Genomic DNA, 20,663 nt, shown 5'->3' with positions numbered 1-20,663 from the left:
CAGCAGGTGGGTGCTTAATAAGTATTATCATGCAATGATAATGATGCTGTAAAACTATAGGCTTCAGGTAAGGGTTGATGACTTATTCACCACACACCTTAACCTACATTCTTAAAACACAGATGAAACTCATTAAATTATTTTGACAGTTTTATATGCTTCATCAACATGTTGGATATGGGATAAACAAACGGCCTACAATTAACTACAGACAATTATTTCCACTATTATTAACGGATGTTCACCAATAACATTATATAACCTACACAACAAAGAGCATCTACTTGCAAGAAATGCAGCACATTGTTTTTTATTTCCTGTATCTCATCTATTCAATACACATTTTTTCCATGAGAAACATTATTGGTGTTAACACTCATCCGAAAGTTCATTACTTAATGCAAACGATTTTCTAGGTAGAGAAAAAAATTGTATATATTTCTGTAGATTAGGGCACGTTTTGCAACATATTTTGTAATTTTCCTCTCAGAAGTATGAAAATTCTAAAGAAAAGATTATGAAATATATTGAAGTGAAACCTCTTAAAGGCAGGAACTAGCTTTTTTTTTTTTCAGTATTTTGTACTTCTAAATAGAGTCTGGACTTTATCTTCACATTGTTTTATAGAACTCATATATCTGTATTTTTCTTGAATTTGCATTATTAGGTCCACAAGAGACGTACTTTTTTTTTTTAACTTTTATAAAATACTCCATTTGGGAAAGTCTGTCCTACTAGATTTCAAACAACGTGGGAGCAAGATCTTGTTTGACTTCATCCACGTATATTTTTCAGTAACAAGTTTCAGTGTCTTGCTCATAAATATTGCTTAAATAAAGCATGAATGCAAATTTTTCTTTCTGTAGTATTTTATACTTGTTTTAAAATAAGTTGAAAAGGGTTTAATTAAACATAGAAGTAGCTCCCCTCCAAAAATTTCTCTCCTTCACTATTTGTGATCACTAAGAGGAACCAGAAAGAACAACTCCCCAGCGAGACAAGTGAAATATAAAAAGAGTAAGAGAAAGAAAAAGAAAGGAACCTTGTCTTCTATACCACATTCACTTAAGACAAAAATAGGGAAGCTATTTTTTAGCTTGAAAATAATGTTATGTATTCTATGCTACAGATATTCAATTTTATATCCTAGGAAACACTACTGTTCTACTAGGAGGCAGTGTAAGTGTGAGTCCTGGCTCTGCCGCTTGTTGTGAGACCTTGGTTAAGCTACCTGACCTTGCCAACCCTTACCGTCCGGGTCCGTAAAAGGTAGTAGCATCTACCTCCACAAGCGATTGATCGAATAAGGCTGACAACACAGCGGTGACACGTGCCAAGCGCTCCTATGGCACCTGTCATCACGAGCAGCAGCTCAGTGAAGTTCGTTATCTCAGCGACTCGGTGGGTCAATGCAGTACACGTAGAAGCACGCTGATGGGAGTGCGTAGGTTGAATTTCATTACACAGGTTAGTATTAGCCAGGCATTTTACTAGCTGGACTCTGAGTATTGTTTAATCTCACTGTGTTTAATTAGCCAAATTCAAAATTAGTAATTCTGCGCTCAGGTTATCTCATTCTCCACGGCGCGGTCAGAGAAGACACTGCCTCTTGAGGATCGCAGACTGCAGCGTTTGCAGTGCGCGTTTGCTGTGGTGGAAGAGAACACCGGACGTTCAAGCCCGGGCTCAAGCCACGATCTCTCAAACCATGAAGACATCCGCAGCGAATTTACCAAAAAAAAAAAAAGGCAGAGCAACACCGACATGTCAATCTTCTAAAGCTTCCGAAGCCGCTGCCGGAGTCCAGGGCGCTGGCGCGCTCGCGGCATTGCGACAGGGGCGGGGCCGCAGCCGTAAAGCAGCGTCCCAGACCACGTGGGTCCAGGGCTCGGGACCTGCTCCGGACCCTGCCCCGGGTTAGCCTGGCCAACTTAAAGCCGAATCCGGGCTCCAGGAAACTGGTAAGTGGCTGGTGGCGTTGCGGGCAAGCGCTGGCGCACGGGACGATGGAAGCGGCCCTGCACTGCCCGCGCTTTCCGGGGACTGCTTATTCCAGAGGGTATTGGGATGGAGGTAGGGTTTCTGAGTCCCTGTTCTCCTTAACTGCAGAGGAAAATCTTCTCGCGTGGTCTCAACTCGTAATACGGTTTATACTTAAAAGCATAACTATGCTAGGGCGTAGGAGCGAAGTCGCACTGCAAAATGATTGTCCCGTTCAAAATTGGAATTAAAATGAAGGACTTTTCCAGTATAGCTTCATGGGAAAGAGTTGAATTGATTTATTCCGTTAGATGTCTCTTCAAATCACTAAATACAGCCAGAAAAGCTGTTAGGTGGCGTACTGTAATTTTGAAAATCAGTCCGTTGCCTTCGTGAAGTGACGGGAAGTAAATTAAGAAAAATGTTTTCTTTATTAAAAATTAATCTTTAAATAAAATAATATATGGGTAGCAATGACATATTTACAATTCCAAAATAAAATTTCTTAACTATCATGTAAGCTTTGTTTGTTGTGGATGTTTAACTCTAGGTGTTTTTCCGTTCCAGCCTGTTGTAGAATCCTTATCCCCATCCCATCCTTGGAAGTTTGCCTTTGAAACACAGCTTGCACTTTGGTTGCAAGAATTAGGTACATCTTCAGAGGCAAAGATGCTGATTTAGAGTGTTTGGACGCTAGAGCGGCTAGGACAGTGCTTGGCACAAGGTAGTGTTAGCTAGTACTGGTTGGTTGGATGAATAAATGGTGTAACAAAAAATATACAACGAAAAGATGAGATACAGTTTATAAAAAGGCATCTGTAGATCATAAAACTTTGTTCTTTCCTTTAGGAAAGACGACCGAGGGGGCGGAGAAGAGGTAGAAGATGTGGCAGAGGCGACAGATAAAGGAGAACGACAGAGAGGAACCCGGCCCCGACTGGGCTTTGAGGGAGGCCAGACTCCATTTTACATACGAATCCCAAAATACGGGTTTAATGAAGGACATAGGTAGGTTGTTCTGCTTTGTAAAGTAGAAAGCCCTGTTTTTCGCTGAGAATCACCTAAAAGATAGCTTGGTAGAAATTGATAGTCACTTTGAAGCAAACTTTTGCCCCTGTTCCTCTGAAGCATCTTTAGTCGTGCGATTAGTTTGGAATAGTAGGGAAAAAAGCCCAGACATTGAGCCTGCAAAATGGAGATAATGATGCCTGTTCTCCTGGTTGTTTAGAGGCTTAGCAATAATATATATAAAAACCTGGCTCATTGTGATTACCCAATAAATGACAACTACCATGGTTACTTTGAGTTCCATTAATGCATAATTCAGATAGTGGGTTAAATTTTCCCCAGATTTGTTTGTTGATTTGTGTAAATGAGTGAAGTAAAATGCTTAAGAGGCAAATTATTTTTAGCAAAATAAAGGAAATGCTGGTTTTGTTTCGTTACCAAAAATCAAGCAGTATAACGTTTCTGTTGTAGTCAGGAGGGTCTTATTTTGTTACCATCTAAATTGTTGGAGGAAAATAGAGAACAAAACTTTTAAGTTGATTTGGAGAACTTAGAGGAAGAGAGTTGAGTTTTCCAACTGTTACTCTCTTGTTTTGTAGCTTCAGACGCCAGTATCAGCCTTTGAGTCTCAACAGGCTGCAGTATCTTATTGATTTGGGTCGAGTTGATCCTACTCAGCCTGTTGACTTAACCCAGCTTGTCAATGGGAGAGGTGTGACCATCCAGCCATATAAAAGGGATTATGGTGTCCAGCTGGTAGAGGAGGTAAGTCTGGATTAGTATTTTTGGAGTTAGATAGGAGGCTATTTCTGATTTTCATATAATCTATACTCTGCCTCCTTTGTTTTTATCCCTTTTGAATTGTTATAACCATTACATAGTGGTGATTGTGTTTATACTCAGTTGTGGTTTTAGAAAGCCAGCATGATGACGTCGAGGGGCCTCTGTTCCCATGGTCCGGGAATGCTCTTCTCCCGTGTGTCCGTTCAGCTTGTTCCCTCCCTCCCTTTGGTTCTCTGTTCAGATCTGATAATATCAGAAAGGTCTTTTTTGATTTTCTTTTATAAAGGAACACTCAGCCCCCACCCGCTTCCCCCACAGTCGTACTCTGTCTGCATTACTCTGCCCGAAGTATTTTTTTCTTTGAATATATGAACACCTGACATTTATTACTAAGTAATGCATTTATTTTTCATTGTCTTCCTCAGTGTGATGTAAGTTCTTTGAGAGCAGGTACTGTGATTCATTCCTATGTTTGCAATATTGGAAATATTGGCTCATGATAATAACTCAGTATTTATGGAGGAAAGGGATCAAATCCAATTCTAATCGCAGTAAAGGACTTTTCTATTTATAGAAGTTGGCCAGGAATTTCATAAGCAAATAAACGTGTTGTTAAGTAACTACTCCTCCTTCTTGTTGTCAGTAATGTAACTGTGTGAGTAACTTAGTGTCCACTAGAGGGAGGCATATGTTTACGGAAAAACCTTTTAGATTCCTTTGAAAAAGTAAACCTTACGGATAAAGGATTTTCAAATAAGATGATTTGAAGATAGATTACCAAATATGCGATTAAGTCTCAGTATCCTACTCTGGGTGTATAAGGGAATGCACATGTAAATTGACATGGAAAAATCCGTGACCTCTTCAGCTGTTAAACTGCGCATCCCAGCAACTCACAGGTATGTGTCTATTAAACTAACAAAAATAATCCTGAAAACGACACCAGGGCAGTGGTTGTGTAAGTACAGTTCCACATCGTTTACAGCTCTGTAAATTGATTTCAGATTTGTAGTAAATAGTGGATAATAAGACTTTCTGATCCTTCAGCATAAAATTACCAATTTGGAAAGATATGTTTTCAAGGAAAAACAAAATAAACCTAACTGATAGAAAGACATTCCTAAAAATGCTTTTATAATACTTAAAATACTGAAACTAACCCCAATGTCCAAGGATGGGGAGTGGTCAAGCAATCTATGGAATAGTAATTAAAAAATCACAAATTATAGGGGCTGGCCCTGTGGCCTAGTGGTTGAGTTTGGCGCCCTCCCCTTCTGTGGCCTGGGTTCAGTTCCTGGGTACAGACCCACACCACTCGTCGACGGCCATGCTCTGGCAGCAACCCGCAGACAAAATAGAGAAAGACTGGCAACAGATGTTAGCTCAGGGTGAATCTTCCTCAGCAGAAAAAAAAAAAATCACAAATAATATGGCAAGACCTTACTTTATTGAGTCAAACGTACCATAATTATTAAAATGCAGGTCGGTATCATAGATGGAAAAAGTGTATCTTAGAATTGATGGAATATTTTTTAAATATATTAAAGGTTCATAATTAATAAAAGGAACTTGATTGGGAGCCAGCTTGTTTCAACCACACCAAAATAGGAAAAAATTCTTATCACTACATAAAGAATGGTAATGATGCCATCTTTTTATTTTTGTCAGAATCTGTTTTGAAATTAAATATAGCACATCCTAACTAAAGTGATCAAAAGTAGAACTTAAAAAAGTTCAGGACTACATTTTTCAGTGTTGACCATGGTAGGGAAAGGTAAACTTATTTTCTGTCAGTTTAGAGGCTGTAATAAAGTCAATAACGAATGCAAAGTGAATTTCTGTTGTCCTTTGCTCCCTTTTTTCCTAGAGGGGGTGACCCCTCCAAAGCTCAGATATTTTATTCTTTCGCTGATTCTAGCCCACTCGTCCCCCTCTTTAACCTTCTCTTGGCCTCTTGCTTATTAATGGATAGGAAGATAAGTCATGATCTGTATCCTACAGCGTAATGTTGTGGTTAAGAACACATACTGTGGCTGGACTGTCTGGGTTAGAATCCTAGCTTTGTGATTTTGGGCAAGTTATTTAACCTTTCTGTGCTTCAGTTTCCCCATCTGTGAAGTTGGTTTAGCAATAATTCTGTCATAGGGTTGTTAGGAGGGTTAAACAGCCAACTATTACCGAAGTACTGGGAATGGGTGCTTATATTGGTGTCTACGAAATACATCAAGTGAAAATATAGTCATCTCTGCTCACAGGGAAGGAAAATTGGTAAAAGAAGGGGGCCTAGAAAATGTAGAAGAATTTGATGTTATTTGATAGGACCTCGAAGCAGAAGTCTTTGAAGTAGGAATTGCTGTTACATTGTGGGCATTTTGGAGGAGAAAACACAGTGTGATAAGGAAGCTTGCCATAGTTAATTTACTTGTAGCCAAGCTAGCTACTCACAGACTATTTTGACGTGTTACAGGGTGCTGATACCTTTAAGGCGAAAGTTACTATTGAAGTACAGTTGGCTTCGGAACGAGCCATTGCTGCAATCGAAGAGAGTGGTGGTGTCGTTACTACAGCCTTCTGTGATCCCAGAAGTCTGGGTAAGCTTGCTCTGCAGTCATTTTCTTCTCTCCCTCTTTGTCTCATGCTGACTGCATGTGAGGATTGTAAAAGTCCTCATGGCTCTTTGACTTGCCGTTTGGACACCTCTGTTTTCTGTTTCAGGATTTCTTATTAGTGCTGTGGCTGGTGGGGCTCTGTCCTCTGATAGACCTCAGCCAGTAGGTCATAAAAAGGTTTTGTTTTTGTTTTGAACGCAGGGCTTAAATACAATGTTACCTATGTCTAGAAACTCACTAATGGTTGGTAACCCAGGAGTAACTCTGACTTTCAAGATACAAACTTTTGAAAATTAAGCATTTCCATTTGTTTACTTAAAACAAGCTTATTTAATTAAAAAAGTTCTTGGAATTAAGTTCTCATCTTGGTCATATTTAAAAATTAATGATTATAAAATACCATTACTAAAAGAAAATCATCATGTAAATAAAATAGTCAACATTTGCATTTCTCTTTTTTTAATTTAAAAATTGTTTTAGAAATTCTGTGCAAACCTGTTCCATTCTTTCTGCGTGGACAACCCATTCCAAAACGAATGCTTCCACCTGAAGCACTGGTGCCGTATTATACTGATGCAAAGAATCGTGGTGACCTGGCGGATCCGGCCAAATTTCCTGAAGGAAGACTTGAACTCGCCCAGAAGTATGGTTATATTTTACCTGACGTTACTAAAGATGAACTCTTCAAAGTGCTTACTACTCGAAAGGACCCAAGGCAGATTTTCTTTGGTCTTGCTCCTGGACGGGTGGTGAATATGGCAGATAAGAAAATCCTGAAACCTACAGAGGAGAATGTCCTCAAGTATTACAGCTCATGAATTCCCTTCCAAGAAAGCAGAGTTGGAAAAGAGGACTGGAAAAGGAGGCAATGCGATAAAACAAAGAATTGGTGCGGTCACTGTGTTTGAGTGATGTCTACAACCTGACTCTCAATAATACTTTCATCTTGGTCATTGTATTATTTATTATCATAGTCATTATCAAGGAAACTCTGCCTAGCAATGGCTTAAACAAATTAGAGTTTTTTTCTTATTTTTTATCACCTAAGAAGAATTGGTAGTGATGGTAATAGCCACAGCAGTTCAATAATCTTGCAGTTTCTGTATCTGCAATTCTCAGGGCCTCTCCCCAAGACCCTAAGATGATCACCATGGCTTCAGTAAGAATAACCTTAAAGGGCAGGAAGCAGCGGGGAGAATGGTTCAAGCTATAGCTGCCCTGTTCATAAGGAAGCAAAAGTTTTCTCATGCCCACCCCTTGCAGACTTTCATATACATCTTATTATCCATAGCTGTGTCATTTGATTCCCTCTAAGGGCAATGAGGCTGACGCACTGAGACTTAACTATGCCTGCCTCTACAGTTGGTAGATGGGAGAGGCAGAACATCCTTGGGGATGGAAATTGATTAGCCAACCACTAAGGACTGCCAAAGTCATCAAAAAAGTTATTCATTCAGTATATATTTGTTGAATGTCAAGTATTCTAGGTTCTATTTAAATAACATAATATACATATATTTTATAGGGTACTTGATATTTACAAAATATATTTTTATAAATATAAAATAATTAAAAATACTTGAGAAAAGGTGCACTACTCCAAAAAAAATCATAATAGAAGTTTTCAATGTACATTTTTTAAAATGTGCTTTCAAAAACTGTACCTAGGCATTCTGGAAAATGGAATGAAAACAGGTATTGCAGTTTGAATGGTACTACGCTAGAAAACAAAAGTAGATAGTTGCAGCAAAAACTTGTAGATATAAAGATGTTTCTGTGAGAACATAAAGGGCTGATGTACCCATAATGCACATGACAGAGGGTTTCACAATGTGCTGCCAGGCACCGTAGCTTTTAGATACTCGTCGATCCGTTGCTGCTGCTGTTAAGTTGGTTTTTCTTACTAATGCAATAGGATAGACTTCGGGTAGATGATGATCACACATTGTGTCCTGTGAGAAAATATTGGGCCGTGGAAAAGAGAAAATTAAAAGGGATGATTTAATTTTGAAGTTACATATATGATCCTGAAAGAGAGAAACAATAGGAATAGTATTATCTTATAATAGCACAACTATTTATTTGGTAATTTAAGACAACTGTTTAATATTATCTTTATTATGTTCAAGATTATCATTATTATGTTTAAGATATTATGTTTCTAAGACATAATTTTCACTCTGATCTCATTAGTAACAATATAACAAAAGTTGAGGCAAATTCATTTTTGTTTTCAATCTGAAAAAAGTCACTTTTGGAAGTTTCAAGAATGGAAAAAGTGCTATAAATGTGTTTCATTAAATTGTTCTTTTAAAAATGTATTTTGAAAGTCTACAACAATGTATGAACACACCATTTTACTATTAATTTCTTCTCCTGTACATATCCGTGAGACCAGAATAAAAATGGACTATTTTCCTGGCTAGATATGCATTTATTTCATAAGGGAGCTCCTAATTGCAAAAATACTTGGGTGAAACCATCATCTCCATTCTGTGGATCCATTCCCAACGTCAGATGGAGAGACGAATGTGACTGGATTTCACCTGTTCAGCTTGTAACCCCAACCTTTGTCTCCACTTGGAATAAAGTTGTGTACTTTCGCCATCAAAAGGAACTTCCCATTCACCATCTGGCCCTTCAGCAGTCCCCTAAGCACTAAAAATAAAAGTAAGACTAAACGGGTGAAATTAATTTTAATGATTTGTTTTAGTTAAGCCCATATTTCCAAGTATTGTCATTTCAATATGTACGTAGTGTACACTTAGTAATGAGATATTTGATCTTCTTTTTTTGTACTAAGTTTTCAAAATCCGGCTTTTACAGCATATCTCAATTCAGACTATCTGCATTTCAAGTGTTCAATAGCCAAATGTGGCTAATGGCTACTGTGTTGGACAGTCCAACTCCAGAGTATCTGGGATTTAGCTACTCTGTTTCCAGTTGACTAAAGCAGCACATCTACCGTGACAATCAAGTTCGGTGGTGGGTTAAAATAGTTCTATATAAATTGATGTGCATAATGAAGATGCATGCCTAATTAAAATACAAAACCACCTCCCCTTGGAGAGAAATCAAGCAGGTACCATAAGCCAAAACATAGACCACACATCAGAAAATATTTAGATAATCATCACAAATCTGCTTTTAATTTTGAAATATTTGAAACATAACCATCCAATATTAGAAGACTAACAGAAAATATTTGAAGTAATCCAATAGTACAAAATAGAGGCAATAAAAGTTATGAGTATTTAATAAATGTTGTGTTTAATAACATGGACAATATAGCCATGAAGTATCTTTAAGTAAAAAGAGTTAGAAGACACTGTGTCTGATATTACTTCATTTTGGTAAAGTAAAAATATTTATCATTATTTGAACAAATACATAGTAAAAAAGATTGAAAATCTATCGATCAAACTCTTTAAAATGTAATATATAGACGTCTGGTTTATGAAAATTTTGTATCTTTTCCACATGCTTATCTATGTTTTCTAAAGGCACCATTTTTTGTTCATAACAAAAAATAAAATAAGGCATGGCACTGTGCATGAGTAGCTAATCTGAAAAACCTTCCACTGTAAACGCCTGGATATGCAAGACAAATTATATCAAGCATTCTTGTACCTGCAAAATTGAGGTCATATAAAGGAAAGCACAATGCCTCGTTTGCCACAAAGAAGAAGGAGTTCAGAACAAGCTCAATGAGCATCCAGTGCTGAGGCTGGTGTACCGCTTCCCTAAGTTGATGGGTATGTGAGGATGGGTGGGGAGCTTCTCTAGAACCTAGAGGATTGGGTTTTACTATCCCTACAGGAAGAGGAACTCTGTACTGGGACCCTGAAGGATCCGTGTTTCACAATGAAACCCCTACAGTAAAACTAACCCTCAATGAAAAACTTGGCTGAAATATAAACCCACAAACACAGGGAGTTGACAGACAAGTCTTTGTTTTTTTCTTGGACTCCAGCTGGGATTCCTCTAAGAATTTGTCACTAAATGTGTGCCATCCAGTTGGTGTGGCTTCAGTGTCCACCACAACTGTACCTAGGAAAAGTCTAGCCGAAAAATAAATATGAAAGTATATTCTAAATTAATTGCATTTCCGTAGCAAGAGAAACTCTACACCCAGGCTACACAACAGTTTCAAGATAAAGCATTATGAAGTTTTAGCTTCTAGTATAAATATAAATTTACAAATCCTATATTGGGGTTTCTATTGTTAGCTAACAAATTCTTACAAAACTACTGGCTGAAAACCACCTTTCCATATACTTATGGGTTCTGTGGGTTTAGAATTCAGGAAAAGCATAGGAGGAAGGTTCTACATGTTGCACGGTGTCTGGGGCACAGGCTCGTGAAGACTTGACAGGTCAGGGTGACTCCGTGGCTGGTGGCTGGAATCAATCAGAGGAGTCTTCACATGTCTGTGAGTTGATTTTGGCTGTAGTCTGGGTCCTCAGTGAGGGTTCACAGGAGCACCAGCATTTGGCCTCTCCACGTGACTTGGGATTTCCACTGCATGGTGGCCCCAAGGTTCCAAAAGCAAGTGTCTTTGCAAACAAGTCAGAATCAACATTGCCTTTTATGACATAGCTTCAGGAGTCCTGCAGCATCACATCTGCTGTATTCTATTTGTTAAAAGTGAGTTACTTATATCAGCTGAGATTTGAAGGAAGGGGACACGGAAACTGCCCTCAATGAGAAGAGTGTTAAAGGATTTATGGACATATTTTAAAAACACCACAGTCTGCATTTGGGCTACAAATTATTTAAATTCCTCTCACTTGCAAAACATACTTACCTTCTCCCAAGACCCCTCAAAAATTTTATTTCATTACAGCATTTGGGTCCGGTTCAAGGCCCAGGATCTCATAATCTAAATCAGATCCAGGCCAGATTAAGTTCTTCAGATACAGTTACCCTTGATATGAAGACCTGTGAAGCAAAGAGGTAAGTTTTCTGCCCCCTCTAGCCACACCCCTCTTCCAAACATACACATCTATGGGGATACAGGCATTGGATAACTGCTACTGATATACCCACTTAAAAAGATGGCAAAAAAAAAAAAAAATTGTTCTGTAACAGTGATACAGTGTCGGATACATATGCTGTGTATCCACAGCAATTCTGAGGTACACCCAGCTGCATGCTGGCAGTTCTCTGATGTAGGCTCAGCCCTACTCTCTGGAGGGTTTTTTTCTTGCTTTTGTTTTGCTTTCCCCATGGTGCTTGGCTTTGACTTCTGGTTTCTTGGTTCTGTACTCTGACAAGCTGCACAGTATTTCCATAGATAAAGCATGACAAATTATGAGCTAAAGATGCCAAGTTATAAGGCCCATTATGAAAAAACCTAACATGATTGAATGTAATTAATATCAACTGAAAGTAGGTTTAGAATGCTAAGAATTTATAAAAGTGTTATGATAAATTGCAAAAAGCATATTTTCAATGATTAAGACACAATCTTAAAATCTGAAAAATAAGATACCACGAAGGGGTAGGTATAAAAAAGTAGAATTTTATAAACAAAAGTTTTATTAAAATTTAAAACACCTTACACGGGTAAAATAACAGTTTAGATACAACTGAAGATAGAATTAGTTAACCAGAAGAAAGGACTAAAGGGAATGCAGATTAGAGTGAAAAACAAATATGTAAGGTTTAATGAGCTTGTGGGATAAAACTATATGGTCTAACATATCTAATGGAATGTCTTTGAGGAAAGGAAAGAGGCAATATATGATGTGAAAATGACTGAAAATATTCCAGACTTATCTTAAATCGTTAGATCCCAGAAGTATAATTACCCCCCAAAAGGATAAATAACAATAAATCTATACCTAGAAATATTCTAAAGGAGATTTCAGAGTCAGATCTTACAAGCAGCCTGGGGAAAAAAGACAGGATAACTACAAAAAACAGTAAGCTTGACGTTAAAGTTGACATCAATAAAATGTCGAAAGATAATATTATATATTCATGGTGCTCAGAAAAATTAACTATCATTCTAGAATTCCAACCCCAGGTAAACTACCGTTAAGAGTAGGCATGAAATAGACATTTTCTAGAGAAACCACGAGGCAGGAGGTGTCTACCACTTATAGACATTCATAAAAGGACTTACAAAGGGTGTCATTTAGGAGGAGGGAAGTCTCCACACTAGGAAGGAATAGGATACTAGATCCAATGGGGATCGAAGAATCTGTTAGATACATGGGTAAGTCCAATTAAGGTTTACCCAAGTTCTGGAGATATAAAAAATTATGGAAAAGAAAATTGTGTAAGACAGGAGGCAGTGGAGTAACTGGAAGTAACAGATAATAAGCACCTTGTATATCTTGGGAGGAGACTAATCATAACTCACTTTTGACATTCTTAAATGAATTACGGTTATTAAAATTGTTGAAATATCACAAAAGTCAGAGAGAGAAGATAAAACTCTGTTTCAGGAATATAGAAGAGAGGGGACTTTGAAAATTCTCTCATGACAAAAGCACTTAGAATATTGCAAACATCATTGTAAAGGTATACTGAAATGCTCATGATTGAAAGTGTAACACCTCGGCTCCAAAAACAAAGAGTGAATGGACAGCTGGAGTGGAAAGTGAGAGCTGACACAGCCGCTGTGCCAGGAGGCACGTCTGTATAGTGGTGACCGAAGGCTTGGCTGATAGTCGTCCACAAGACAACGTGTAAGTTCTACACTAGGGCTGAAAGGGAGCACCGATGCTTCAGCCGTGCTTGTGGCAACTGTTGATAGTGGTGATCAAAGGGCTTGAGTGCTAATGGTCACATAGGATGTGGGAATTTGAGAAACAGATTTGAGCATGAAGCCTGGACTTTCAAAGGATCTCTGCTCTCCGTGTAAATGTGGACCAAAAGAAAATGCCCACCTTCAATAGGAAATGAAAAGAAATATTGTCTGCTTCAGTTCTGGCTGTGGAAAGGGTAGAAAAAAAATTTTCCCCCTAACATTTTATGACCACATGCTTCCATTCACATGGATTTTTGTGCTAATATTTGTATTGCTTTACTTATGAGGTCTGGGAACTCAGACGACACAGGATTTCTGAGATAAAGTCGCACCAAATGGAAACTTTCAATCTAAAATAACAAAATACAAGAGGAAGCAAGCTATCATGATGTCAGCTGCAGACAGAAACAAATCGCATCATTAATCTGTCAAGAAGAGCAGAATCGAATTATTGGGCGGAGACTATGTGGTGTAGACTGGCTAGCTGTTCTCTCAGTGTGTTTCATCTTCCTCTCGGATTCAGAGATGGAGTCATTACATTTCCAAGTTTCCCTTATGGTTGGCTATGGCCGTATGACCAAGTTCTGGCCTATGGAATGTGTCACTCTCAGGCCTACTTGATGTAAACTTCCAAAATGCAATCCTCCATTCTCAACCTTGCAGAATGGAGAGAACAGTATGGGTTTGGAGGAGGAGGATCCAAGATGTATACTCAAATAGGCACAAGGAAGACCACTCAGCCCCAAATACCTGTTGATCTGATTTCTGTTTGCAAGGAATATGTGGCACAGAGACTGATTGCGTTTTTGCAGCAACAGCTAGCACTAAACAAATCAATAAACTATAAAATATGTGTAAGTGATTAAACAGATAAAAGAAGGAATTGAAAATAAGAAAAAGAAAAACTCTTTCAGTAAGGACCAGGCAGATTTGGAAAACAACCAAAGTGAATACCTATAAACTATATGCATCATCTTGTATATCTTGGGAGGAGACTAATCATAACTAGCTTTAGACATGAATTACAGTTATTAAAATTGTTAAAATATCACGAAAGTAAGAGAGAAAGAAGATAAAACCCTGTTTCAGGAATCATATGAAAGCCTGGGGGAGGGTGTGGTCTTTACTCCCAGGGATCATCATCTGTATTATTGATCCTTCAGCCAGTTGCAGCTATGTGACAGTGAGGTCCAGAGATGGTCCTCTGCTTCAAGCAAATCTGGAAATATTCCCTTTAGCGGCTGCCACTCTGATCCTAGATTAATCCATAAAAGCTATGATCTTAAGCATTTTCCATCAAGCTAATGAAGCTCAGCCATCAGGGTCCCTACACTTGCTTGCACTCCTTAAGGGCCTTGGGATAAAATCTAGCAGTTTGTTCACCTGGTCAGAGATTTTTTTGTAATGTTGAAATAGTTTTAAATGCAATTGACTCCTGTCTCCAACTCTCAACTTTCCCTACATCCCACATTCTCTCGTATCAGAAGGCTTGAGAACGACAAAGCTGACTTAGGGTATGACTAAATTTGGCTGAATGGCACTGATTTTTGAGGTTTGCAGTCACATCTGTATTGTTATTTAGAACAGATGTAGCAAGATGACCACTCTCCACTGTGCTGATTCATCCTGCACCGTTGTGACACAACAGTGTCACAAAATACGTCAGGTGCAGCTCATGTCCTTTTTTTCATTGGAGTAAAGGCTTCTACCACAGTTCCTCATGCTGTTGACTATTTCGATATTTTACAATAGTTTACATTTTCTTTGGGAATTTGGCTATTATGTGGAATATGTTGACTACAGAGCAACTTGAGTTTTTCTTTATCATTTAAATGTAATAAGATGCTCATTATACAGCTGTTCAAGCCTTGTAAGGTGAGTACAGCAAGGTTTTGAAAACTAAAACATATTTTTGCTGAATTAGAGGAGAAACCCATTCACAAATGAGATGCAAAATATGTATTTAAAAAGCTAATAAAGTTTGAATCCTCTATCTTAACTGAAACGGCATTTGGAAGAGTTTCAATGAACCCTGTTAGAAGTGGCAGATTCCTGGTTGGGTGTAGGAAGTTGCTGTGGATGGGTGGCACGGAGGCTCCAATATTTCACATCCCTCGGTTTCTGTGCCCTTCGCCATGTGACTTGCAGCGTCTGCCAACTCAGCCCTTCGAAACAGGCCTAGACTTGTGAGCTGCTTTGGTCAACAGAGTGGGCAAATGTGCCAGTGTGCCAGTTCTGACCCTAGGCCTTCAGAAGCTGTGTGTGCCTGTGGAGTTGATTTCCCCTCTGTCGTGATCATGAGAACACGTCTGTGTAGCCTGTTGGGGGATCAGGAACCATGTGGAGGAGCGATGCCTCACTCCCCCTAGAGGACATTCCAGACCAGCCAGCACCCAGCTGACAAGCCAGCTGAATGCGGACACCTGAGTGAGCCCAACAGAGCTCGGCAGAGCCCGTCCGAGACCAGCGCAAGCAGCCAGCTACCCCCGAGACTGTGCAGAAATGGTCAGTAACAGGTTTTTTGTTCTACCCAAGTTATGTTTTGAAGTGGGTTTATTATGCTCGTTATTGTGACAACAGATGCCTGACATAGAGGGATGCATTCTTTGTTTTTGTTTTTATTAATGAAAGAAAGAAGAGGAAAAACAGCTAAGAATTAGGGAAATATGGGAAATGTAATAAAATGAGCCCTAAACTTCATAGACATTATTCAAATACTGTAGTGGGCTGCACGGTGGTCCCCAAAAGATATGTCCACATCCTAACCCCTGAAATTGGTGACTGTTACCTTATTTGGAAAAAGGGCCTTTGCAGCTGTAGTTAAATTACGGATTTGAGATGAGATCATCCTGTAGGATCCAGGTGGGCCCTCACTCCAGTGACAGCTGTTCTTATAAGACACACACAAGAGAAGACAGACATAGAAGAGGGGGCGACGTGAGGACAGAGACACATTGGAGGGATGTGGCCACCAGCTGAGGAAGCTTCAGCCACCAGAAGCCACAGGGGCGTGAAGTGGATGCTCCCCGCAGTCTCTGCAGGGAACGCGGCCCTGCCGACAACTGGATCTGAGAATCTTGCCTCCAGAGCTGGAGGAGAGGACGTTTATGGTTTTTTTAGGCACCAAGTTTGTGGCAACTTGTTACAGTGACCCTAGGAAATTAATGCAGGTACCCAGAAGTAATTTGTAGTCAAAACATTTTAGATTCTGACCAAGCCGCTGCCTCAGAAACCACACGAGCCTCTTATTGTCTGTGATGGTCTCTAGGGAATGAGCTGGTCAGAGTCAGGAAGGAGGGGCTCGAGACCTTCCCATCTGTTCACCAGCAGCGATGCCCTGACACTCACCTGAGCAGGGGCCCTGGGGGGCCCAAGTCCAGGCCTGAAAATGACCAAGTGGTCCCTTGTGAGGGGGCTCAGAGTCTGGAGGAGAGAAGGACAAATGCACAAAAGCAGGGACATGTGAAAGAAAAGAACAAGTGCTAACCCGAAAATGAAGAGTGTGTGAGGGAGGGCTGGGCAGTCACTGGGTGGGAGAGTCTGAAAGGCCTCACTGAGGTGACATCTCCTGGGGCCAGGAAGAGAAGAGGGAGCCAACCCTGCCCAAGTCTGGGAGTAGCGTGGCGGGGAGGAGGCACCACTGGGCAGAGACTCACAGGCAGAAGTGAGTTTGATCAGAGGAGGCTAGAAAGGTGGCCAGTGTGGCTGGAGGGAGCCTGGGAAGAGCGAACAGCAGATGGGATGGATGGTAGGGCCAGGGCCTGGGGCCTGGTGGACTGTGTTAGCTATCTGCTCCTCTCTGGCAACATTACTCGAAAACTTAGCTCTTATAAAGCACCATATCTAATAGCTCACAATTGCTGTGGGCCTGGACTCCAGGCACGGCTTAGCTGGGTGTCTGCCTCAAGGTCTCTATGGAGTTGGGGCTTTGGCCTCAGCTGAGGCTCCGCTGTGGTGGGATTTGCTCCAATGTTGCTCACATGACTATGGTTGGGATTCAGTTTGGACTGGGAGCCTGAGTTCCTTTCTGCCTGTCGGCATGGGCGCTCTCTAGGCTGCCGTTTTGCTGACCAGCACCTGATATTCGATTCCGTCTGCTCCGCTCCTTCTCCTCAACACACAGTCAAAAGGAGGAAATAATACTCTGCAGACAGCGCACTCAGCGTTCAAACTTGAACACGGGTTAACAACAGAGGGAAACTGGGTGGTTGTGAACAAGCGTGGTAAGGGATTGCTAAGAGAATTTCTTCCTTTTTTGGAATCTTTCAAAATTTTATGAAAACTTTAATGTGTTTGAAAGTGGAGAAAGTAAAGAAACGATTCCTCGTTGCTCCCTCTGGTCCAGCCCTCTCCGTGCTCCCAGCCCCATGCTGCACACCTTCCACCCCAGCGCCTGTCAGCCTGGGTTGGTTGAACTCACCTGGTGAAACATCTGGGTCCTCATGTGCTTCTGCTCTCACTCATGTCTGTGGCCTGTGTCCACCGCAGGCCTGAGCCCATTGCCTCCCGTGCACAGTTAGAGAGAGAATCCTCCCCACACCGAGACCAAGGGACGGAGGACAAAGCCACCATCTCCCACACTTCCTCTCTGCAAGAGCATCCTGAATGGAGAAGGGAATAAATGAATCAATTAGTGAAAATGTTGGGAAGGGGCTAGTTTCTTGACTCCCTGATCTGCCATGTGAGGACAGGGCACTAATATTTCCTGGTGCATTTAGAAGATCAAGGCCAAGAGGAGAAATCTGCCCAGCTGGCAAAGACGGACCAGCTCAGGAGTGTGAACAAGTACCTACTCACCTGTGTGTCGGTGTCAGGAGCTCAGCCCCACCTGTCTCCCTCTGTGTCCTCATCCAGGGACAGTCTGAAAACCAAGCAGATAAAGCAAAGAAAGAGAAACATGCCATGAGAATCCAGGCTTTAATAACATTGCTAGAACCAGCAGTCATGAATCCCCCCCCAGACATACACCTGCCAGTGACCCTGCCCAACCCATGCACCTGCAGGTGACCTGAGACAAACAGGACAGCCTTCTCCTCTCCCAGGGCTAGGGGTAAGAAGGCTTGGACACTGCTGCTCATAAGGAAGACAGTAATAGCCCCACTTGTAGGTAAGATGATATTCAGAGCCTTTTAAACTTGAATTAGACCTCCCATTTGGAAGTATTATTTAATTAATATTTAATGCCTGGGATTAACACCAAATCCTAGGAAACCCTCACAATTATCACTTGGGAATTCTTGTCTCTACAAGGACACCGCTCTGGAATTTCTGAGGCATTAATTCTTGGTTAGGTGCACACACGTTTCTTCTCCAGCACCCGCCCCAGCCCTCTCTAGCCCCCACCCTCCCTGCCGTACCCTGCCCCCTGCTCCCTGACACACCCATCCCCAACTATCTTGGCTCTCCTCCAGGTGGGATTCAGGCAACATGAGGACATTGACCCTGACTTGCCCTCCATGGCCTTGGACATGTGGCCAGGCCACTTTGGGATCTCCTAATGGTGGGTGAAACATGTCAAGGACTCACATCGTGTGAGAAGGTTCACTGACTCTCATTGTGCATATCAGGGACTAAAGAGCCCTCACACAGGAAAGAAGCAGGAGGACACACGTCAGAAGTCTACTGGTGTGTGCCACGATCCCAACAGGGCAGATAGGCTCAGCAAATGCAGAGTGCAGGAATTTAATTTGGGGAGTAATTTAGTTGACTTCTTCCTGAAACTGAGGATGAAGAGGTTAAAAAATCTTTCCTGGACTAGAAGTAGAGAAAAAACCTTTGAGATAATCTTTGCTAACTGCAACTGTGCATACTCAGCATAATCAACTGTTGTTCAAAACTAACCAGATCTTTCTGTCCCTCCCTAGTATGTGAGCGAGCGAGTTGTCTTTCCCAGGAAGTAAAGGTCCAGACATCAAGATTCAGCCTCACAAGGCCAAATGCAGGCTGACGATGAAAACTAACCAGAAAAGTCCGGAGAGTCAAAGGAAAAAAAATCTCAGCCTTCAAGGCCAAGTGCAGGCTGACGGGAAGGAACCAACCAGCAAGGCAACATGCTCCCCCTCCCCTGCCTAAAAGCCCAGCACAAGCTGCCTCCTCTGTCTAAAACCCCAGATAAAAACCCCTATCTTCTTCCCTTCGAGGAGGTGGATATGAGTTCTATCTCCCATCTCCTAGTCTGCTTGCCTTTTGATAATAAACCTCTTTCCTTGCCACAAGCCTGGCATTTCCAGTTTTGGGCCTTTCAGTGTAACAGGTAATGAACCTGTGTTTGCGTTCAGTAATATTCACATATCTTAGTGAAATGGTGTCTGGAGATCTGTCTTTGTAATTAACATCACCAGGATTATACCTTCTTCTCACAATTTATGTGTATTAAAGTATGTGTCACCTCCAAAGTACTACCCGCATCAACGTTAATAATTCTAAATACGGCATGGACGAATAATGCAGTGTGTCAGGAACAGGGGTGGGGTACAACCTTTAGATCCCGAGCTCCTGAATAGAGAAACCATGTCTGGTAGTACGAATTGAAACCCAGTGAGTGGGAAATACACGTATTGGCTCATATAATATTTCCCTGAGGTTTCCGGAGGTGTTACCCCTTTGACAAGTGAGGTGACCTGCGCTCAGAAAGCTTTAGTGATACCCCAAAATTCCATGCTACAAAATGAAGAGCTAGAGTGTAAACCTACCTCTGTTGTCTCTGAATCTCAAACTTCGAAACGTGCTAGTCTTGAGGGAGTAGGTCCCAGACCCAAGTTGTACCTGGGTGTCCCCTCAGATGAACGATCAGACACTCTTCCCTCTCACCATGACTCTTCTCCTTTCAGCAAGTTCCCACAGTTACTCCCCATGTTAAACTGCTCCTAATTCAGGGGAACTTTCAGTGCATTGACCCAAATTCCCAAATATCAGCCCTCTGCTCTCCTCTGTTTTACGGATGTTTCACCTCCACTTACTCATGTCAGCACATATGCACCAGGAACAAACGTGCTCACGGCCCTCCAACCTTTTACCGCATCTGATGATCCCAGCTGACTCCAAAAACTGGATCGCCCTTCTCGTGGCTGCATCTGCCGCAGCACGTGATTAAAACACTGACCAGGTCTAATTGTGGCGTCACAAATCTCCCAGTGGCTTCCAAAATGATGAGACATCCTACGGTGCCTTGATAATTGATGCATCCTTCCGTGCTTCATAAATATTTCAGACCTTCACCGAGCCTTTCGAATCTAAAAAGTTCTTGCCTTTCCCCTCACTTTCCACCAATGGGATCATCTCCTACTATGTTGATGAGTTAGATCATTACAAGAAATACTTGAGCTCACTGCCACAAAGTCTACAAATATCCCACCATTCTTAACCATCAATGACTCCTCTCCTGATTCCATTGAAAATAACATCTTGATCCTTGGTTTAGCCTAATTGTCTCCCTTCTTCCTCTTCTCTAGAGAAGTTTTATTATTGATTCCAAATGTCATGTTCTCTGCTAGCAACCTCCCCTCCCCCATCGAATTCCTTTC

General features: G+C 41.1%; 1 protein-coding gene across 1 annotated transcript; it reads left to right on the top strand.

Moving 5' to 3' along the window:
• The first annotated feature begins 1,345 nt into the window (after window positions 1-1,345).
• LOC106841611 (large ribosomal subunit protein uL15m) lies at window positions 1,346-8,805 on the top strand. Its single transcript, XM_070480899.1, is given in 7 exon segments — window positions 1,346-1,401; window positions 1,715-1,961; window positions 2,830-2,880; window positions 2,882-2,988; window positions 3,588-3,753; window positions 6,239-6,362; window positions 6,861-8,805. Coding segments are annotated over 7 exon segments (1,089 nt in total). The 3' UTR covers window positions 7,199-8,805.
• Window positions 8,806-20,663: the final 11,858 nt, after the last annotated feature.

The sequence above is a fragment of the Equus asinus genome, chromosome 12, assembly GCF_041296235.1.
Source record: "Equus asinus isolate D_3611 breed Donkey chromosome 12, EquAss-T2T_v2, whole genome shotgun sequence".
In the NCBI taxonomy this organism is placed as follows: domain Eukaryota; kingdom Metazoa; phylum Chordata; class Mammalia; order Perissodactyla; family Equidae; genus Equus; species Equus asinus.
This window is presented reverse-complemented; position numbering and strand designations above follow the sequence as displayed.